The 23089-nt window shown below is 40.9% G+C and overlaps 1 protein-coding gene across 3 annotated transcripts in view; it reads left to right on the plus strand.

Moving 5' to 3' along the window:
* ANO10 (anoctamin 10) overlaps nucleotides 1-23089 on the plus strand; it is a 240049-nt gene that overhangs the window by 21830 nt on the left and 195130 nt on the right. For 2 of the 3 annotated variants that reach the window (XM_039527912.1, XM_039527911.1), the window contains exons 5-8: nucleotides 1814-1933; nucleotides 4542-5111; nucleotides 17301-17356; nucleotides 19921-19995. In XM_039527912.1, coding sequence (XP_039383846.1) covers nucleotides 1814-1933; nucleotides 4542-5111; nucleotides 17301-17356; nucleotides 19921-19995 — 821 coding nt within the window. The remainder of the gene's footprint in view (nucleotides 1-1813; nucleotides 1934-4541; nucleotides 5112-17300; nucleotides 17357-19920; nucleotides 19996-23089) is intronic. The other variant, XM_039527913.1, reaches the window with a different exon arrangement.

Below are 23089 nucleotides of genomic sequence, written 5' to 3' on the forward strand. Positions count from 1 at the left end.
GATTTAAGGTAAAACTGCTTATTGGGGTACACTGGTCCTTTGAGGGCAGAGGATCTGGGATTTCTCTGAGTAGCTAGTGTCAGGGCTAGGGTGTCACAGGGGAACAATTCAAAGAGATTCAGGGATGGGGGGTGCATCTATTGTTAACTTGCAAGGCAAAGATAGGGCTGCCATAGCCCAAAAGAGAGTGCTTGAGTGGCTAAAAGGCTGCTAGTATTGGGGAGCTAACACCCAGCCACTATGGCATGTTTCAGTCTTGCGTGCCACAAGAACCATCACAAAGCACACTAGTGGGAAAGCTAGCAGGTGCAGATTGAATAGCATCTATTTACATTAATTAATTTACTCACCATTTATGAAAAATACTCATGCTCTGTGTGTAGAAGATGACAACTTGTAACTTTCTGTTTCTGTTAGCAAATTGCAGACAATGTGAACTATATTAATTATCCAGGGAATAGATGTTATGTGTTGTTGCTTTGGAAGGATTGTGTGCTAAAGCATCTTATTTGATGTGGTTCACTTTTGATAATGATGTGTTTGGTTTGTTTCCTTATGAAAGTATCAGAAAAAGTAATAGTTTGTCCAGACCACTAGTATTACATTACTGAGAAAGGAAGTTTGGTTTCATTTGCAACTCTTTAAATCATCCTTGGTAGATCATTTTTCCTCTGACTTGGGAGCTCTTCTATTTCATGGGGGAAGGGAGCAATAAGAGCATACTATTTTTAGGAAAGCTGTAACTAGCCCATTGGCACATAACTTGTTTTCTAAAGAAATGTACCATATCATTTAATATCTGTGGATCATTAGAGTTTGTTTTTATATTTCAGTGTTAATGTCTACAGAATAGAAAGCTTTGTGTCTTTTTAATAGTTCAAGAAATGTGTATAGAAAAATAAGTTGCAAATATCAGAGGTGAGTCTGAGGGTATGTCTACACCACAGTGGCACAGCTGTGATGCTGTAGTGCTATAGTTTAGACACTTCCTCCATTAATAGAATGAGTTTTTCCATCAATGTTGGTAATCAGCCTCTCAGAGAGGCAGTAGCTAGGTCGATGGAAGAATTATTTGCCTTTAAATCCATTTTCCCAGTCTCATTCTAAAATTCCAACCCCCTGAGCACCTTATATTGATGTGCACATAACATAAATAGTACTTGCTTTCTGTCATCAAAACTGAATACAAATTTATGATATCATAATATGAGATTTTTTCTATAATGAAGAGAGCATTTGTATTTGGCTACTTTGCAATTTAAGAGGAAATTTCCCACAAGCAGTGGAATAATAGTTAACCCCCCCAACTATTTCTTTTAGTTTGTTTTGATAGACTTAATTTTTTAAAAATATTAATAATTTTTGGTGCTCATGAAAATAACAATAAGTTCATCAGCTAGAACGAGGCACAATGGCAGGTGCTGTTAAAGCTTCCCCACATGGGTGTATGACTGCATTTCAGTTCTGACCTGCTACACCACCTGCTGTTGAAGCCACAGAAACTGCCAGCCTGTGGAGTAGTTTGTATGATGAGATGGACTATCAAGTTTCTCTTGGAGATAACATTTAAGCCCAGGTCTTTGTCGGGACGTTAACCAATTATGCACCTTCTATATTATATAATGTTATATTAATATATAAGAACTTTTAAATGCACATATTATGTGTATTATATGGATTTAAGTAGCAAATTAGTTGTTTTTTCAAAAATTTTTTAGGCTTGCTAGTTATAATGTAACCCAATGCAAGCATGCTAACTGTACTATGACTTTACAGGAGCCATGTAAACATAGCTTTCCCCATTTTCTTTCAGTGAGAAGATTGATGACCAGTGGTATCCTACTTCAGATTTTCCCACTTCATGATAAAGAAGAATTGAAGAAGCTCCGATACACCTGGTATGGCCAGGTTAAAATTAGTTATCAACCTTTAGGTATGTTAGCGCTTATTTCACTGAAAAAAATTAAATGTCTTGAAATCAGAAGTGGCTCCAGTGGTGGTGAGCTTTTGAGAAGCTAGCTGTCCGTTTCTAATCAAGAGAGCTGTCTCTGAGTACAGACTTCTGATCCCGCTGACTCACTTTATCTAAACTATTTCCCTGAAACTTTTGGATAATTGGTGTTGTATGGCAGCAGGTTAAGGAAGTTATAAAAGTGTGATTTCCTTTGGGTTAATGAACTTCCAAAGTCCATTAGCCAAGACTTTGGAGATTGAACCCACTGGCAACAGAAGGTCTTCTGGTTTGTATCCCTCTTTAGCACCCCCCCACCCCCCTCGGGGAAAAAAAAAACCTGGAAAATTAAATGTAAGAAAGAATATATTTAATGCAGTGTTAAAGTTTCACAGTTAAACACTCAAAAGTCAGGAAATGCCGTAGTTAATTATAGCTCAGTTTGAGCAATAGTTCAACCATCTTTGAGTATGAGGAGAATGTTGGGGGAAAAACATTTTCTTCATCATAAAAAGGAATTCTTACAAGTGTATTTTAACAGCTCTAGTGCCAGTGTAGCTGAGGAGAGAAAGTTAAAATCGGTTCTGGTGAAAACTGTTTTTGATTGCTATTCTATTCTGATTTTTTAATCATGCCCATCACAGTGGTATATGAGCGCCCAGTTATGAGGGTTTGAAAATTGTACTTCAGGCATACATAGTACTTTCAGTACTTTTTTTTTTAAGCATTCCTTACCAATCTTTTATGTGATGGATGCATAATACTGTTTATACATACATGGAAACATAACTACATATTGTACTGAGAAGGAGAAGAATGCTCTTTCAGTTGGATACTGTAGTTATAAGGTGTGAATTGTATGAGACAAAGCTTTGTCGTGAACTTTGTTTTTCAGATTACTACAAAATAGTAGATGCTACATTTATATCTAAGATTGTAGAAAAAATGTTTGATATTTGAGAAATTATATGATAATGTAATAAAAGATTAAATTGTAATGTATACATGCAAATGCATGGGGTCTTGGAAGCTTGGATATCCATTCTTAAATTCAGCATTTTTATTGTACTTTTGAGTAGTTAACTGTGTACGCTTAACAATTAAGGTCCCTCAGGAACTGAAGAAACTTAAATGATAGAAATTCCCATGATTGCTTCAGAACATTTAATCTCTCAGTTTAAAATAAAAAGAATCCACATAGTTAGAACAAGTCTTTGCCCAGGCTAAAGAACATCTTTTGGGCTAGAAGCAGCAAAGAATCCTGTGGCACCTTATAGACTAACAGATGTTTTGCAGCATGAGCTTTCGTGGCTAGGTAGTTCTCAGTGATCTTTCCACATTAAGCTCAGTCTTTCATAGCTGCAGCAGGCCTCTGCCTAGGCTAAGCTTTTTCCAGTCTTTTTCAGGGCTGGAGCAAATCTTTCCAGCTGGGCAGGCTTCTAGGATGACCTCAGTCCAAGGCTAACAGGCTCTTGCAAAGCTGAGGCAAGCTTTATAGATTCCAAGTCTCGCTCCCCACTAAACTCCAGCAAACTCCCCCGCCCACACACACGCACATTAGACTCTGGTCAGCAGTCACTCTGTCAAAATGTCATTTCATAAAGACAATATTTTAATACATGCAAGCAGAGGCTCTGCTAAAATTCTGCATTAGCCTTAATTTTGGCATTTCTTTTGAATGCCTAACTCTTCAATCTTAACTTTGCAATAACACAGTGTTTTGCAATCAGTAATGCTTTAATTGATGTTAGAATTTTGTTTCTACTAGATATTTAATGCTATAGTTGTAGATGCTAAGATAAGCTGTAGTTACGGCTTTCCTACTACTTTTTTTTCCCCCCAAATATACCTTCTGGTAGTTTTAGAGGTGTGGTAAGAATTACAGAGAAAGTAATGATACTGGTTTTCTCTGTTTAGGAAACTGAAATTTGGGCCATTGTCTTTATCTGAAACTTCATTTCATATTACACTGAGATCTATGTTGGGAATTATTTAACATAATCAAATAAGGGCTTGTCTACACTACCACTCAGGGTCAATCTAAGATATGCAACTTCAGCTACGTGAGTTGCGTAGCTGAAGTGGACATACTTAGATCTACTTACTGCGGTGTCTTCACTGGGGTAAGTCGACAGCTGACACTCTCCTGTCGACTCTGCTTGCGCTTCTTCTTCTGGTGGAGTACTGGAGTCGACGGGAAAGTGCTCAGCGGTCGATTTATCACGTCTATACTCAATGCGATAAATCGACTCCTGCTGGATTGATTGCTGCCCACTGATCACGTGGGTAGAGTAGACAAACCCTCTGATGGTTTGGTGAAATGGATAAGTTGTTTACTTAGTGGTCATATCTGAAAGGAAATCTTGTCTTCAGTGCAACCAGTATGACATGGGAACCTAATGTTCACTCCTTCTTTTAGTGTGCCAGTCAGATAACTCTTTTGTGTCTTTAGAAGATAATGCAGTTCCTATTGAAGATTTTAATACTTCTGTCTCAGAATATTTTAAAAAGCTTTGTGAGCTTTGAAAAATAAGTTCTTTTGGTGTTTTCCCCCTTGCCTTGGCTTAGGTTTTTTTTTCTCTCTCCACAGATCAAATCCGTTGCTATTTTGGTGAAACGATTGCTCTGTATTTTGGCTTCTTGGAATACTTCACATTTGCTTTGGTTCCTATGGCTCTCATTGGGATTCCTTACTATGTGTTTGCATGGGAAGACTATGACAAGTATGTGATGTTTGCCTCATTCAATTTGCTTTGGTCTACAGTGATCCTTGAAGTTTGGAAGCGCTGCTGTGCTATCATGACTTACAGATGGGGGACACTGTTGATGAAGCGGCAGTTTGAGGAACCGAGGCCAGGATTTCATGGTGTTTTGGGAATCAATCCTGTCACTGGCAAGGAGGAGCCGGTATACTCAAGTATTAAAAGACAGATACGAATTTATCTGGTGTCCTTGCCATTTGTGTGCCTTTGCCTCTATTTCTCACTGTATGTCATGATGATTTACTTTGAGTTGGAGACTTGGGCTCTGGATTTTCATGAGGAGAATGAGTCTTATTTTAGCAAATTAATGCTATTTTTGCCCAGCATAATCTATGCTATTGTGATTGAAATGATGAACCGCGTCTATCGATATGCTGCAGAATTCTTAACATCATGGGGTAAGACTTGTTTTTTTTTCTGTCTACTTTTCTTTTACATGAGAAAGTAAGAAGCCCAAACATTTAGAATAAATGTATATAAACACATTTCCTAGTGAGGAAGGCATTTCCTAAATGTACTGCTGCGTACATAAAGAAAACTGTCTGGACAAATCCACGGTTTAGTTGTGAAGGAGCATCCACCCCACAGTGGCAGAGAAGGGGTTAAAAGCAGCCTAGGGAGGCTGTACAGGGAGCAGCCAATTGGAGAGTGGTTGCAAGGAGCAGCCAATCAGGGCCCAGCATGTCATATAAAAAGAGCTGCAGGGCCAGACGCTGTGAGGTGCTGCAGGAAGCCCAAGGACGGCTAGCACCTTGGACAGGGTAGCTGCTACCAGAGACCAGGGGAGCTAGAGAGAGAGCTTCTGGCTGGCTGCTGGGACTTGCAGGCTGGAGGCCCTGAGAAAAGGGTGAAGAAGGTACTGGGGCCGTGGGAAAGTGGCCCATGGAATTGAAGCAGCACTGGTGAGATGTTAAGGAGAGGCTGCTAGATACAGGGTTCCTGGGGTGGGATCAGAGCTGTGGGTGGCCCTGGGTCTCTCTCTTCCCCCCCCCCCACTTGCCGCTGGGACGTGGCTGGACTGTTGGACAGTGATACCTTCCCCCCGAAAGGGGGAAGCACAGACGATGACCTAGCCAAAGGGCTGAGTCAAGAAGACGACCCTGCAGTTTGGGGAGCTGAGAGAGGAGCCGTAGGCAAGAGCAGAGACCGAGTGCTGGTGTGCAGACCGTGGATGTGGGTGTTGGCCTTGAGCTAATCTTCAGCATGACCAGGAGGAGGCACCAGTCTGGTGATGGGGGCTGCATCCTGGGACAAGGATATGTTATGAGGACTACTTCTTTGAGTGCTTGATCATATATATAAATTTTCATTCCAGTCTTAGTGCGCATTTGCCTCCCACACTTAAGACTTTTGGCCAGAAATGTCCATTGGATCCACTCATGTTCCCTGAGTTCCCTTGTGCTCCTGTACCAATGGTATAAAGGACAGTGCAGGACCAGTTGCCATTTGGTTCCTTCTCATCGCCTGTGTGGCTTGAAATGGACCTCCCAGTGTCTCTCCCTTTGTTAATGATTTTTGGAATCAATTATATATTAGTGTTTGTTATTTAGTTTAGTTAGTTGACCATTGGCACCTCCCCATTTTATGATAAATTATAGTTAGTGTTTGGGAAGTCTTGTTAATTCTTCCTTCCCTTGCATACGTTCCCCTCCAGACTTTCTCTGGTACCAGGACTTTTTAGGAAGTCACATTGAAAGTCACTCTGATTCAAATACTACCCCTCTTGTAAGGCAACAGTTCTAGTTCTTCATGGGCACATGAGGTGTCACAGAATCGTATGACTGGAAGGGACTTTGAGAGATCTTCTAGTCCAGTCCCCTGAACTCATGGCAGGATTAAGTATTATCTAGACCATCCATGATAGGTGTTTGTCTAACCTGCTCTTAAAAACCTACAATGGAAGAGATTCCACAACCTCTCTAGGCAATTTATTCCAGTACTTAACTACCCTGACAGGAAGTTTTTCCTAATGTTCAGCCTAAGCCTCCATTGCTGAAATTTAAGCCCATTGCTTCTTGTCCTATCCTCAGAGGTTAACAAGAACAATTTTTCTCCCTCCTCCTCGTAACAACTTCTTATGTGCTTGAAAGCTGTTATCATGTCCCCACCTCAGTCTTCTCTTCTCCAGACTAAACAAACCCAATTTTTTCAATCTTCTCTTATAGGTCATGTTTTCTAGACCTTTTGTTGCTCTCCTCTGGAATTTTTTCTCCATTTGTACACATCTTTCCTGAAATGTTACACCCAGAACTGGACACTTGAGGCCATATCAGTGCAGAATAGAGTGGAAGAATTGTTCCTTGTGTCTTGCTTACCACACTGCTGCTAATACATCCCAGAATGATGTTTGCTTTTTTTGCAACAGTGTTACAATGTTGACTCATATGTAGCTTGTGATCCACTATGACCCCCAGATCCCTTTCTGCAGTATTCCTTCCTAGGAAGTAATTTCCAATTTTCTGTGTGTGCAATTGATTTGCATTTGTCTTTATTGAATTTCATCCTGTTGTCTTCAGACCTAACCATTTCTCCAGTCTGTCCAGATCATTTTGAATTTTAATCCTATCCTCCAAAGCACTTGCAACCCCTCCCAGGTTGGTATTGTCTGCAGACTTTAGAAGTGTACTCTCTCTGCCATTATCTAAATCATTGATGAACATATTGAACAGAACTGGGCCCAAGATCAATCCCTGTGGGACCCCACCCTTCTAGCTTGACTGTGGACCACTGATAACTACTCTCTGGGAATGGTTTTCCAACCAGTTATGCATCCACCTTATAGTAGCTACATCTAGGTTGTATTTCCCATAGTTTGTTTATGAGAAGGTCATGCAAGACTATTAATCATAGAATCATAGAATTCAAGATCAGAAGGGACCATTATGATCATCTAGTCTGACCTCCTGCAAGATGCAGGCCACATAAACCGATCCACCCACTCCTGAAATAATTCTCTCCCTTGACTCTGCTGTTGAATGTTCCAAATCATGATTTAAAGACTTCTAGTAGCAGATAATCCACCAGCAAGCATCCCCTGCCCCATGCTTCGGAGGAAGGTGAAAAACCTCCAGGGCCACTGCCAATCTACCCTGGAGGAAAATTCCTTCCCGACCCCAAATATGGTGATCAGCTGAACCCCGAGCATGCGGGCAAGACTCTCCAGCCAGACCCTCTGGAAAAAGGCTAACAATATCCTATCATTGACCCTGTGTACTAATTACCATTGTGGCACGTTATTGACCTATTGACTAAACCCGTTATCCTATCATACCATCCCCTCCATAAACTTATCCAGCTTAATCTTAAAGTCATGGAGGTCCTTCGCCCCCACTGTTTCCCTCGGTGGGCTGTTCCAAAATTGCACTCCTCTGATGGTTAGAAACCTTCGTCTAATTTCAAGCCTAAATTTCCTGACTGACAATTTATATCCATTTGTCCTCGTGTCCACATTAGCACTGAGCTGAAATAATTCCTCTCCTTCCCTAGTATTTATCCCTCTGATATATTTAAAGAAAGCAATCATATCTCCTCTTATCCTTCTTTTGGTTAAGGAAAACAAACCAAGCTCCTCAAGTCTCCTTTCATACGACAGGCTTTCCATTCCTCGGATCATTCTAGTGGCCCTTCTTTGTACCCGTTCCAGTTTGAATTCATCCTTCTTAAACATGGGAGACCAAAACTGCACACAATACTCCAAATGAGGTCTCACCAACGCCTTATATAACGGGACTAGCACCTCCTTATCTCTACTAGAAATACCTCGCCTAATGCATCCCAAGACCGTATTAGCTTTTTTAGCGGCCACATCACATTGCCTACTCATAGTCATCCTACAATCAACCAGGAATCCTAGGTCCTTCTCCTCCTCCGTTACTTCCAACTGGTGCGTCCCCAGCTTATAACTAAAATTCTTGTTAGTCATCCCTAAATGCATAACCTTACACTTCTCACTATTGTATTTCATCCTGTTACTAATACTCCAGTTTACAAGGTCATCCAAATCTCCCTGGAGGATATCCCGATCCTTTTCCGAATTGGCAATACCTCCCAACTTTGTGTCATCCGCAAACTTTATCAGCCCACTCCTACTTTTGGTTCCGAGGTCAGCAATAAATAGATTGAATAAAATCGGACCCAAAACCGAACCTTGAGGAACTCCACTGGTAACCCCCCTCCAACCCGACAGATCACCCTTCAATACGACCCTCTGCAGTCTCCCCTTTAACCAGCTCCTTATCCACCTCTGGATTTTCATTTCGATCCCCATCTTTTCCAATTTAACCAGTAATTCCTCATGCGGTACCGTATCAAACGCCTTACTGAAATCTAGATACATTAGATCCACCGCATTTCCCTTGTCTAAAAAATCTGTTACTTTCTCAAAGAAGGAGATCAGGTTGGTTTGGCATGATCTGCCTTTCGTAAAACCATGCTGTAATTTGTCCCAGTTGCCATCGGCCTCAAGGTCCGTAACCACTCTCTCCTTTAAAAATTTTTCCATGACTTTGCATACTACAGATGTTAAACTAACATGACTGTAGTAACCCGGTTACTTTTTCCCCTTCTTGAATATAGGAACTATATTAGCTAATCTCCAGTCAAACGGTACAACCCCCGAGTTTAGAGATTTATTAAAAATCATCGCTAACGGGCTTGCAATTTCACTCGCCAATTCCCTTAATATTCTAGGATGAAGATTATCCGGGCCCCCCGATTTACTTCCGTTAAGCTGTTCAAGTTTGGCTTCCACCTCAGATACTGTAATGTCTACTCCCATATCTTCATTCCCATCAGTCCCTCTATCACTATTCCTTAGCCCTTCATTAGCCTCATTAAAGACCGAGGCAAAATATTCGTTCAGATATTGTGCCATGCCAAGATTATCCCTAATCTCCACTCTGTTTAAAGTTTTAAGCGGTCCCACTTCTTCCTTCTTGGTTTTCTTCCTATTTATATGGCTAAAAAACCTTTTGCTATTGGTTTTAATCCCCTTCGCTAGGTCCATCTCCACCCGGCTCTTTGCCTTTCTCACTGCTTCCCTACACCCTCTGACCTCAATAAGGTAGGTTTCTTTTCTGATCCCTCCCATTTTCCACTCCTTGTACGCTTTCTGTTTTTTCTTAATCACTCCTCTAAGACGCTTGCTCATCCAGCTCGGTCTAAAACTGCTACCTACGAACCGTTTTCCCTTTCTCGGGATACAGGCCTCTGACAGCTCCTGCAACTTCAACCTGAAATAACCCCAGGCATCATCCGCCTTTAGATCCCTAAATATGTTAGTCCAATCCACTTCCCTAACTAGTCGCCTCAATTTAGTAAAGTTAGCCCTTTTGAAATCGTAAACCTTAGTCTCAGATGCAATTTTGTTTATCCTTCCATTTATTTTGAAACGAATTAGCTCATGATCACTCGAGCCAAGGTTGTCCCCTACAACTATTTCCTCAACAAGGTCCTCATTACTTACCAAAATCAGATCTAAAATGGCATCCCCCCTCGTCAGTTCAGCAACTACTTGATGAAGGAATTCATCAGCTATCACGTCTAGGAAAAGCTGAGCCCTATTATTATTACTAGCATTTGTTTCCCAATCTATATCCGGAAAGTTAAAATCTCCCATGATCATACAGTTCCTATTAGTATTTACCTCCTTAAAAACATTAAAGAGCTCTCTATCCATATCCAGGCTAGATCCCGGCGGTCTATAGCACACCCCAATCACTATCCCAGGGGACGCTCTAGTAGTTTTCTTCCCCAATGTGACCATTGCCCAAACAGACTCCGTATTATCCATTGCATTGCTAGTTATTTCGTTACTTTTCATCTCATTATTGACATACAATGCTACTCCCCCACCTTTACCTTTGTATCGGTCTTTCCTAAACAGCACATACCCTTCCATACCTGTACTCCAGTCATGGCTACCGTTCCACCATGTTTCAGTTATTCCTACGATATCCGGATTAAGCATGTAGGCTATTAAAAGCCTTACTAAAGTCATGATATACCACATCTACCGTTGCCCCCCCACCTCCTCATCCACAAGCCTTGTTACCCTTCAAAAAAAGCTATTAGGTTGGTTTGACGGGATTTGTTCTTAACTAATCCATGCTGACTGTTTCTTATCACCTTATTATCTTCTAGGTGTTTGCAAATTGATTGCTTAATTATTTGCTCCATTATCTTTCCAGGTACTGAAGTTAAACTGTGTGGCCTATAATTCCCCAGGTTGTCCTTAGCCCCTTTTTATAGATTTGCACTCTATTTGCCCCTTTTCAGTCCTTTGGAATCTCTCCCATCTTCCATAACTTTTTGAAGATAATCTCCAGTGGCTCAATATCTCCTCAGTCAGCTCCTTGAGTATTCTAGGTTGTATTTTATGAGGCCCTGTCAACTTGAAGATATCTAACTTGTCTAAATATTTTTTTAACTTTTGTTCCTATTTTAGCCTCAGATCCGACCTCATTTTCACTGGTGTTCACTATGTCAGATGTCCAATTGCTACTAAACTTTTTGGTGAAAACTGAAATAAAAAAAATCTTTCAGCACTTCTGCCATTTTCAGTTATTGTTTTTCCCCTCTTGTTGAGTAATGGGCCTAACTTGTCCTTTGTCGTCCTCTTGTTTCTAATGTAGTTATAGAATGCTTTCTTGTTACCCTTTATGTCTCTAGCTAGTTTAATCTTTCTTTGTGCCTTGGCCTTTGTAATTTTAATCCTACATGCTTATGTTGTTTGTTTATATTTATCCTTTGTAATTTGACTGATTTCCCACTTTTTGTAGGAGTCTTTTGAGTTTCAGATAATTGAAGATCTCCTTGTTAAGCTAGGGTTGTCTCTTACCATACTTCCTATCTTTCTTATACAGCCTCTCCCCTACTAGTTTTCTCCATCTCTGAAATAAAAAAAATTGTCTCCAGTACATTCCAAGAACTTGTTGGATAATCTGTGCCCTGCTGTGTTATTTTCCCAACTGATTTCTGATAATTGAAGTCCCCCATCACCACTAAGTCCTGTGCTTTGGATGATTTTGTTAGTTGTTTAAAAAAAGCCTTATCCACCTCTTCTTCCTGGTTAGGCGGTCTATAGTAGACCTCTACCATGACATCACCCTTATTTTTTACTCCTTTTATCCTTACACAGAGATTTCAACAAGCCTGTCTCCTATTTCCATCTCAACCTCAGTTCAACTGTATACATCTTTTTTTCCTGCTTGTCCTTCCTGAGCAAGCTGTATCCTTCTATAACAATATTCCAATTGTGTATTATCCTACCATGTCGCTGTGATGTCAACCATGTCATAGTTGTGTTTATTAACTAGTATTTCTAGTTTTTCCTGCTTATTCCCCATACTTCTTGCATTAGTATACAGAAATCTAAGATACTGATTTGATTTCCCCTCTGTTCTCTCTTGTCTCCCTTATCCCTGCTATAATGGCTCTTGTTCCCCCCAGATAAGGTATTATGTACCCTCTTGGAGAGTGGAATATCTTTATTCTCATCTGGTTCTGGGCTCTCTAGTTGTGGCTGCTGCAAACAAGAAAAATAGTGCCTATCTAAAATGACCCGATCTGAAAAGGAACGAAGTGTTTCAATCTGTTTGGTAATAAGAATTATTGTGTATGAGCTTGTACTTTGAAATTCCAAGCTATCAAGTCATGCTTGCTTTATGTGATTTCCTTTATTATAATTAAGTTTACAACCTTATTAAAAAATTACCACAGGCACATAGAGAGCAGTTCAAGTCCCTAATTACCGAAGTGCTGTTGGTGGCAAGAACATCCCTGTAGGTGGCACTGGGTGCTCTGCATATATCCCCTCATGATGGCAACATCAGTGGTAATGAGGTGCTCTGCTTGGCTCTAGAGTTCTGGGATCTCAAGAGAAGTATGCTCTGCAGTGGAGGATCTTCTGTTTGAGGGATGGAATTAATCTGGTGCAGAAAATGTTGTCCTTTATTCCTTGAAGGATTCTCATATCACATTGTGCTCTCTGGGAGTGTACATGCCTGCAAACAAAGAAAACATAGAACACACACTTACTCAAGGCAGAGAAATACTTCATGCACTTTCAACTTTGCAAGACCTGCAGAACTGCCTAGAAATTAATAACTCTGAAAGAGAAAGTCCTTTTTAGCACCTACCTTGGCCTCTCAGTCTGCATCTTCTAGCAAACAGTCCTTTTGATGGGATCATCAAGAGCTGGATACTGACCATTTATGTGGTGAGAAGGTACAGAACTCCATCCAAATTATTCTTCAACTATTTATGTTGCTTGGCCTAAAGGTCAGAGAAAAGTCTGTTTTGTTATCAACCCAGTGGATAGATTTATAGGGGCCATTCTAAACTCCAGGATAACCAGAACATAGTTTTCTCAGGGCAGGTTTGAGACTGCTCATCTCCCAGCTTCAGACAAAACCTTGAACAACAATAAGAACTAGTCCCATCTGCTGGGTCATATGACATCCTGAACTTTTGTCATGCCAGAAGGCACTTATGCTGCATGCAAGGTTGGCTGAAATCTCTGCATTCTGAGCAAAAATAACTTAGATATGGCTCTGATGGTTTCAGAGGATGTTCCCTCCTCCCTGAGTTGGCAGAAAGACCACCAACAGGGCATCCATGGAGCAACTTTCTCCCCACCCCTTCCAACCAAGATGATACTGATGAATGCTTTACTACTGGCTTTGATCACTATAGGTACAGGACAAATGGACTCCCCAGGGAAGACACTTGCACACAATGTTCTGTAACTCAGAGCAGTTCGCAAAGTTTGCATGGAGTTCTTACATCTAGTAAAAGAACACTCCATTCATATAATGATAGACTAGACAACTGCATGTTTTATATAAGCAGACTTGGGGGAGGGAAGATTGGTCATCTCCTTTATGCAGGGATGTGGTTTAGTAATGGAATTGGTACATCCAACATCTGATAATGCTCAGAGCAGTTCACTTTCCAGGTCTGCAAATCACTCTGGCAGACAGTCTGAGCAGGCATTTTTCATCAGAACATGAGTGGATAATTCAGTGATTCAATTGATCTTCAAGAAATGGGGTCATCCATCAGAAGACTTTTTTTATTTGTGATGGACATGAACTAGAAATGTCACACTTTCTGTTCCAGAGTGGGACAGAATCCAGGATCCCTACTGGATATGTTCCTCATTCCATGGTCTTGTGCACTGTTGTATGCTTATTCACTGATTTTTTTGCTCCTGGGTATACCTGGAGAGATCAGACAAAATGCAGCCAGAGTTGTTCTGATGTCTCCCACCTGGCTGAGGTAATTCTGGTATATGGAACTGATGCGCTTGTTGAGCTGTCCTCCGATACTTCTTCCACTATCCTCAGACCCGCGTCCCAGAATGAAGAAGTCACCCTTCATCTAACAGGTTAGTTTCTGAATGGATGTCAGAGATACAGAGGTTATGTTCAGTTGCTAAACAGAGCACTCTAAATAACAGCAGAAAAAACTTCACCAGAAAAAGATCTACTAAGTGGAGAACATTTTTGACTTGGTATGAACACCATGAACTTCTTGAGATGCCAATCCTAGCACTCTTGTCTGTTTGCATTAAAGAATTTTGAGAGTTTCAGTTAGTTCTGTCAGGGTGCACTTCACAGTTATTAATCCTTTTCACTAACCTTTGAGGTATAACATCTTTTCTTATCCCACTATGCCCAGATTCCTTAGGGGTTTGTTGAAAATGTTTGTCTTATTTTGGCAGGTCTCATGGATCCCCCATTTGAGCCTGTGGCATCATGTTCTTTCTTTCTTATCTCTGTGAAAACCTCCTTTCCTGTGGGAATCACATCAGCTAGGAGGGTGGGAATCATGGGGCTCTTATGGAATGACCTCCTGTCTACTATTTTCCGTTTTAACAAGATATGTCTTTAGCTACAGCCCAAATTTCTATCAAAAGTAGTGTCAGGTTTCTATTTAAATGATGTCCTACATTTTACCTACATTGTTTTTTTCCTGAAGCCCTGTTCTAATGATCTAAGCTATGTACCCTTGAAGTGCATAGGACCCTAGCCTTTTACTATCAGCAAATGAAACATTTTTGGTCCTCTCTTAGGTTATTCTTGTTCTTTGCCGGGAGGTTAAAAGACTACCCCATTTGTACTCAAAGATTACCTAAGTGGGTTTTAGGGCATTTTAGACTCTGTTATGAGCTAGTCAAATTAGATCCACCAAACAGTACTAAAGCTCATTCCATTAGGGCACAGGCAGCCTCAGCTGTTTTTTTTTTTTGAGAAGCATGCCCATAATTGACATCTATAAAGCTGCCACTTGGCAATACACCTTTTTACTAGACATTATGCTTTAATAGAAGCATCCAGAGCAGACACTTCTTTTGGCAAAGCTGTTTTACAATATACAAGAAATGTTGAGCATCCACCACCTTATCTAGGTCACCAAGAGTGGAATATATACACATGTATGGACAAACACCCGAAGAAAAAGTTTAGGAAATTAATATATGCTTTTTAGTTTTACTATATAATTGGTAAAAGTCTACTTCAGAAAAATCTCATACATACACTGTATTCCACAGAACAAGAAAAATTACCTATACAGCAACCAAAGTTCTGGGAAAGTTTTAGATGTTGTGTTATATATAATATTCCACTCCTGGTGCGTGAGCACCCAATACACTCAAGATCAGTCTTTTGTACAGCTGCATCTGCTGAGTCTGCGCATGCACCCCAAGTGCCCTAATGCTTCTGTTCCAAGAGCATAAATGGTGGTGCAGGGCCAACCACAACTCAGTTATTTTTCCACCCCAGAATTCAGCTGTACAATAGGACTTTGAAGCAGAGGGGAAGAAGGGTGGGTCGTGGAACACATATATATATGGTCTACAACTCGAACGACACCATCAATAAAAAAAACTCTTAAATAACTTTTTCTTCAAGAGTTTGTCCATACATATGTATATATTCCACTCTTGGTGACTCCAAAGCAGTGAGCTAAGTAAGGTGGTGGGTGCTCAACAGAATCTTACACAGGGCTATTTTGTCCAGACCAAGATTCCACTTGTCTATCAGGAGATTCTCCAGTGGGCTGCCTCCCAGAATGCTGCTGATTTGTTAGAAATGTCAGATGCCAAGAAATGTTTAGTGTCCTGCTCTAGAGCCTTCAAAAGATTGGAAGTTACGGAAATCTTTAAAGGAGTCAAAATATTATAGCAGCAGTGCTAGAGAAGGAAAATAATTCTAGTAGATTACAATGGTTTGGGGGAAGGGTTGCACTGAGAACAGAGAAAACTAAATGATTTTTTGAGAGGGTTTACACTGAATTAAGGATGATTTAGAGAGCCTGAGAAGAGGAGTATTGTAGAGGATGAAGTTTGTGTTTAGGTGATTATTTTAATAAAGTGGACCTGATGTTTTGTAATCAATACTGCTATTAAGTAAAATGTTTTGTATTTTGTTTTTCTGACCCTTCTCTTCATGCTCCAGAATTAAGTAATGTATATGCTATATTTATGCAGATTTAAACAAACACGTACAACAGTGCATGTTCTGGGCATCAGGGACCCTTGCCATCAGTTAAAGGTACAAAAATAAATACAAAACCAAAATAGCAACACATTTTCCCCACATACATAATCACTAGGCATCAAAAATATTACAAACCAAATAAAATCTCCCCATTCCTCAAAGGAGCTCTTTCCCTAGCCATCTGAGCCCTCACAAAATGCCTGCCCAAAAGAATAAAAATATTAGAATTGTGACCTTTATGTAGAGAATATCCATTTTATTGTCCTTACTGAAAACCACAATTGAGCCTGCATAATTAAAAAACCAAAAATGATAGCTTCAGATTTAGAAAAAACCCTCAGATGATTCATGCATAGCCACTCTTTAATTGTAAAGTGAATTTCTACTCTGAAAAGTGAGTATGTACAAATACATCACCTTATTTAATTATTGTTTAGGTAGGGACAATGAGCATAAAGGGCAGGAGCTTGTAAAATGGTTACAATAACAAAACAAAAAGCATCCAGAGAGTTTAGGCTGTATCGTAATTCTGAAGCCTGAATCTTTAAAGGTCCTAATTCTGTTATGACTGTGTATGTGCAGAACTTCATGTATCATACAAAGTCCCATTTGACCTCCAACAGCCAAATCCAAAGCCCTGTGGAAGTTGACGAGGGTCTTTCCATTGACTTCTATGGGCGTCAGATTAGTACCCAGTCATTAGGGTCCAATCCTGCTTCACATTGCATTTCAGTTAATTTTGTATTTGATTTCAATGGGAGCAGGATCAGAGCCTCAATCACGCTTAACACTTTTTTCTCCTATTTTTCTATTATAAAATAGTTCTCATAAAAGAGAGAGAGATTCAGAAGTATTTTTGTAATAGGAAAAAATACTAATATACTTGATACGCATCAGGATACTTGAAGATGGGCTAAACACTGAGGTGGGTATGGCACAGCCCAAACTTTTCACCACAGGCTCTTGCTTAAATATTTCTCTAACTAGAGGAAAAAATGCTTGTTTGTTTTTATTGTACCATAGTGTCTAATATGTGTTCTGTGCTTTGTATTGTATCTCAACTGATTGTTTTCAATATTTTAGAAAATCATAGACTGGAATCGTCACATCAGAATCATCTAATTTTGAAGGTCTTAGTGGTAGGTATGTTTAGTGTAAAGTTTTATTTAAGGAGGCAATATATAATGTGTTAGACCCTTGTTTCCACAATGGTCAGCTTTCACTTTTCCCATATTGAATTTCTTCCTTTCAAGAGTCTAGATGTGTAGATTTTTCTTTAGATGATCCTTGCTGCATCTGGAAACTATTGCTTTCATTCTTTAAAAGGATAAGTTCAAATGTATATATCAAGAAGCTCTTGTTTTCACTGATTCATTCATCCAAGAATATTACCAAATGCTTGATGTAGAGGCTGATTGTGCAAACACTTTTCAAATACATTAATGTACTTGCATAAGCAGTCATAGGAGTGTAGTTATTAACGAGCATAAGGGCACGTCTGCACTGGAAAGTTACACCACCGAGCAACTGAAGCGCTGGTCAAAGGGGAGAGCTTGTCTGAAGGGCAACCAGCCAGCCTGTAGTGAGAAGCATCTAAGTTTGTAAGGTTACTGAAAGTGTTAAGATCAGCTTAGAATGCGTTTTGCTTTTATTTCATTTGACCAAATCTGACTTGTTATGCTTTGACTTATAATCACTTAAAATCTATCTTTGTAGTTAATACAATTTTGTGTGTTTATTCAACCTAAAGCAGTGTGTTTGGTTTGAAGTGTGTCAGAGACTCCCCTTGGGATAAAAAGCCTGGTGCATATCAATTTCTTTGTTAAATTTGACAAACTCATATAAGCTTGCAGTGTTCAGCGGGTATAACTGGACACTGCAAGATGGAGGTTCCTAGGGTTGTGTCTGGGACCAGAGATATTGGCTAGTGTCGTTTGGTTGCACAATCCAAGGAGCAGCTTACATGCCAGAGGCTGTGCGTGAACAGCCCAGGAGTGGGGGTTCTCACAGCAGAGCAGAGTAAGGCTGGCTCCCAGAGTCAAGAATTGGAGTGATCTAGCAGATCACTGGTCCAAATAACACCAGGTGAATGTCACAGTGGGTTTTGATTTCTGTGGTTTTTTAAAAATCCAGTTAACATTTGCTAATTTTGTAGGAGTTCTTTATTTTTCTGTAGCCTAAAATACAACTCTGGTATTTTTGATGGAGGTCACTCTTGTGTTGTTACATTATGCAGCTAGAGATGGCTAGTTTTCTTTGGTTAATGAAAGACTTACCAAAAAAATATTATACAAAACCATTGGCTGCCTTATTGTACATAGGAATCACATTTATGCAGATATAGTTTTGCTTCTACAGCTGTTTGTCAGAGAATAGGAATGTTAACTATTTTGTGTAATGTGTGCACACAATAAAATAAATATTACATTTTATATTTGTGTGTGTGCATATATTTAGTTTATATAATAATGTACAACCATATACCTATACGGAACCCTCAACAGATTCATTCTCTTGTCTTGCAAAATTTACAGATGACAAATGTTATGGCAGATTAGTACTTACAAATTGCAGAAGGAAGAGAGTCTAGGGGGCTCCAGAAGAGGGGTGGAATAAACAGACCTCCCCTTTCTCCCCAAACTCTGCTAGCAGTGATGACAAACAGGATACATTTTTGGGAGGTGATCTGCTGGGCAATCCATTGGGAGTTGTGTATATATATCCAGAAAATGTATCCTTCTTGCCACATATATCCTTTCATTTAAGTAAGGTTCCAAATTCATGCATACAGTTGTCACCCTTTAAAATTCATTCTTATTTTAGAGACAATATCAATTCCAGTGGTATTTCCAATTTTAAATATATGGAATATCTGTCAAACTCATGTAATCTTTTAAAACTGGTTGAATCTAAAGTACAACTGCTGTATATCTCATGTACATACACCCAGCAGGTATATATTTATAACGTATTTCCAACATTGTGACATAACTTAAAGAAACATTGTCATCTCAGTTTAGAACTAAAATTTGTACTTCAAATCTCTCCTCAAGACCCCCTTTTATTTTTGTGCCTATGTGAAACTGCCAACTGATGAAAGCTATGTAGATGGCTGTAGGGATTTAATGGTTATCTGCTATATTTGTTTACTTACATTCTGTAAATTTAAAATAGCTGTGCATATATGCAGTGAATCAGGAAAGCATGTAAGCACATTAAGTGCTTTTCTGAATAGGGATGCTTTCCTGAAAAGCTAAAAAAAAAAAAAAATTTTTTTGCTAAAAGCTGGGATTTATAACAACATGCTCTTATTACTGTTTCTTCTCCTTTTGAGTTGTTTGTTTATACTCCTTTGTTGTGTCTGGGACAGAAGCTACCTTCTTACTCTGTGTTTGTACAACTGGAACTTCTAGGAATCAGCACATTGAGAACAGGCTCAGATTTTCAAGGTAGCCTAAAGTGAAATTGAGCTGTCTAGTTTCACTGAGAAAAATGCAAAAGTAATGTAGGCGTTGAAAAGTAGGTTAGAAAATCTAAGTTGTTGGTAATACAGGTACTGAACTTTGCAAATGAAGATATTTATCTGAACAATAATTCTTTAATTGAATTATCTGTTATGTTGGGTGCTGTTTATTGATCGTAGTCTACATTTTCTCTCTTGAGCTTGCTTTTCAATAATACTATTTACATTTTTTCTTTGCAGTTCAACTTTTTAAACTGCTTTGCCTCCCTCTTCTACATTGCTTTTGTCCTTTTTGATATGAAACTTCTGCGACAGGTGAGTTCTGGAAACTGTAAAATATCTAAGAAATATAGAGTTAGTTGAAATAGGAATTCAGAGGGTTTCTATTGCTTTTCTAATATAGGATATGTGTTCACCCTCTGTTAATAATTTCTGGCAAATCCAGTTTTCTGTATTTCAGTGCCTCTAATATATTTGCAAAATCATAACAATATGAAAGAGGCACAAATAAAACCTACAAATAAGAAAATATTTTCAAACAATTTGACCTGCAAAGAAGAAAAAGGTGGGTGGGAGGTTAATATCTTTTTTGATATATAAACAAGGCCTGAAACCCTTTTTTCTCTTGCCTTTTTTTTGTTATGCAGTAGACTTTTCAAATCTTGTCTGCATTGTTTTTCCTGGGGACTGTGTTGATGACTGGAGAACAGTAGGATTATGACTACCATAAAAACCAAGCATTTGGAAAGAATTGAGGGAGAAATCATTTTTAGTCACTTTTTAAAACTCACTCTGTTTTTATTGATATCCGTCTAACTTAAATGCATGAAAAATTAGAAGAAAAGATGTCGTTGTTTAAAAATTTAAAAATCTTTGATTTAAAGCTAATAACCCTTGAACTTGAGTTCTCTGGTCCTCCAAGAAGACCTCCAGAAAAACCAGGAAAGACAAGATTTGATATTGCTGATATTTTAATGTAAAAAGCAAGTGGAAAAGAAATTAAACAAAACAAAAATAAATCCAAACAAACTTTTTTAGGTTTTCTTTATACAGTAACTCCTCACTTAATGTTGTAGTTATGTTCCTGAAAAATGTGACTTTAAGTGAAACAATGTTAAGCAAATCCAATTTCCCCATAAGAATTAATGTAAACGGGGGGGGGCTCGGTTCCAGGACAGCTTCCCCTACTCTGCAAGCACCAGGGGTGAGGGGCTTAACCCTCAGCCCACCCACTCCAACCCTTCCCCCAAGCCTCCACCCTTGACTCGCCTCTTTCCCCCCCCCCACCTCCTCCCCCTTTACTTTGCACGCTGCGTCCTGGCTCCTCTCCCTCCCTTCCCTTCCCTTCTAAATGGTGCGGGGGGTGGGAGGGATAGCTCAATGGTTTGAGCATTGGCCTGCTAAACCCAGGGTTGTGAGTTCAATCCTTGAGGCTATTTAGGGATCTGGGGCAAAAATCTGGGGATTGATCCTGCTTTGAGCAGGGGGTTGGACTAGATGACCTCCTGAGGTCCCTTCCAACCCTGATATTCTATGGGACAGTTCCTGCATCCCCGCTGCCATATGCAACTGCCCATTTCCAATGATTGAAAAATTCCATGAATTGGATTTCCAATGCATTGAAAGGGAAAATCGTGTCCCATTGAATCTTCCCGCCCCTGTATGCCTTCGCTGAAGGTTCCCGAGCGTTCATCGCGGGGGAACGGCTCACCCTGCACAGGCATGGAGCCCGCTGCCTATCTGCGCTGCACTTATGGTCGTTGTCGCCTCGCCTTGGCGTTGTTGGCTCGACGTTCGCGTACGCTGGCAGTGGAGGCAGCAGGAGAGAGGGTCAAACAGAGGGTGAGCAGGCGCAGACCTCTACAAAGCAGGAAGCCGCGATCACAATGGATCATGGTGGAGATGGGTCGGTGGAGGTGGGGGTCAGATGCTGAGTGGGGGGGCGAAAGGCACGGACTGGCAGGGGAGATCGGACAGGCAATGGGTCAAGTTGCTGAGGGCTGTGATCTGCAAGATCAGGATGCATCCTTGTGCAGTGGGGGAACTGTGTGTGCTGCCTGGGGACACACACAGAGGCTGCAGAAACTGAAGGATGCGCAAAGGACGGCAGCCTTGAGCTGAGTGAAACTTCAGGATGCATGAGACGGTCAGCTGACACACCAGCGCGAGTTTGTCTGCAACCTGAGCGCCAGGTGGGGCCATCTGGAGCAGCCCACGCCACAAGTAGCCAGCGTGCAAGCATGAACTGGAACACTGGGAGTGCCAGGTGTCAGATGATGGTCATCATCAGGCCGCGAGGCGATGAGGGATTCTCAACTGCGTGGGGACTGGACGGATGGGACTCACATCTCAATCTGTGTGCCCAGGCCAGAAATGGAATTCCATTACTGGCTGGTGCTGGCTTTCAATGGTGCTGCAAGCCAAATGTGGATGGGAGGGGCGGGATCAACATCAACGCTGGTGGGCAGGCGTTCATGGCAGCGTGTGTGAAGCTAACTCTTTTCTGCTGTTTAGACGCCCCCTGGCAGCACCTTTCTTCGGGAAAATAACGGTACGGGATGTGCAGATGCCTACCTACAGTGAGGGGTGGGGACCTGGCTGGTCTGAGCTGGTGCCTCATGAAGCTACCTTTGGGGGCCACACTGAACCACCCGGGGAACTCAAGTGGAGCAGTGTGGTGGAGTCGCAGAATGGTGCAAGGAGCGCTTCCCAAGCCTGATAGATGGCGGCTGTACTGACTCAGGGCTGATGCGGGAGTAGAAGAACCGCTGCTTGCTGCTGCTTGCTTGCCGTGTGCCAATCTCTGTGAGAGCAAGGGCTAGACCTTTTGAAAGGGAGGTTGAGGCTGGCATCCGCTCAGGCGGGCTTTGATAGTCAGAGCCTCACCCGAGCTGATTTCCCAGCAGGAGGATATGGAACAGTTATGCTTTTTAGCCGCTGGGGAGGTTGAGGAACTCTACCCAGGAGACTTGCCAGTGCATTTGAAGAGAGCCTATAAGAAAACCCAGCCTTTTCAGAGGAATTTTCAAAAATTTGCGAGTTTTATTAGTAAATAATAGTTTTTTACTATTGACTTTCAGTACTTCTTTGACTGTTTCCTACATTTTTTTTTCTGGTTTATAAGCTGTGCTAGTTTGGGTATGGGTTGGCACTGGTGGGAGGGTAGGTATAGTGGGGGCAGTGGTGCATTGTTGATGATGGTTGGGGTGCGGGGGTGGGGGGGGTGGGGAAGGTGAGGGGTGGGGGGGTGGGAGTGGATGACGGGATGCTTGGGGGCTGGGGGGGGGGGGGGGGTTCGTGACGGCATCCTTTATGTTGTGAAGGTGAGGGGCCGCATTCTCGGGACACAGCACCAGACACCACACCACATACAGGGACCCACCTGGTCTACCACACACACCCTACACAC

The sequence above is a fragment of the Mauremys reevesii genome, linkage group 2, assembly GCF_016161935.1.
Source record: "Mauremys reevesii isolate NIE-2019 linkage group 2, ASM1616193v1, whole genome shotgun sequence".
Classification (NCBI taxonomy): Eukaryota; Metazoa; Chordata; order Testudines; family Geoemydidae; genus Mauremys; species Mauremys reevesii.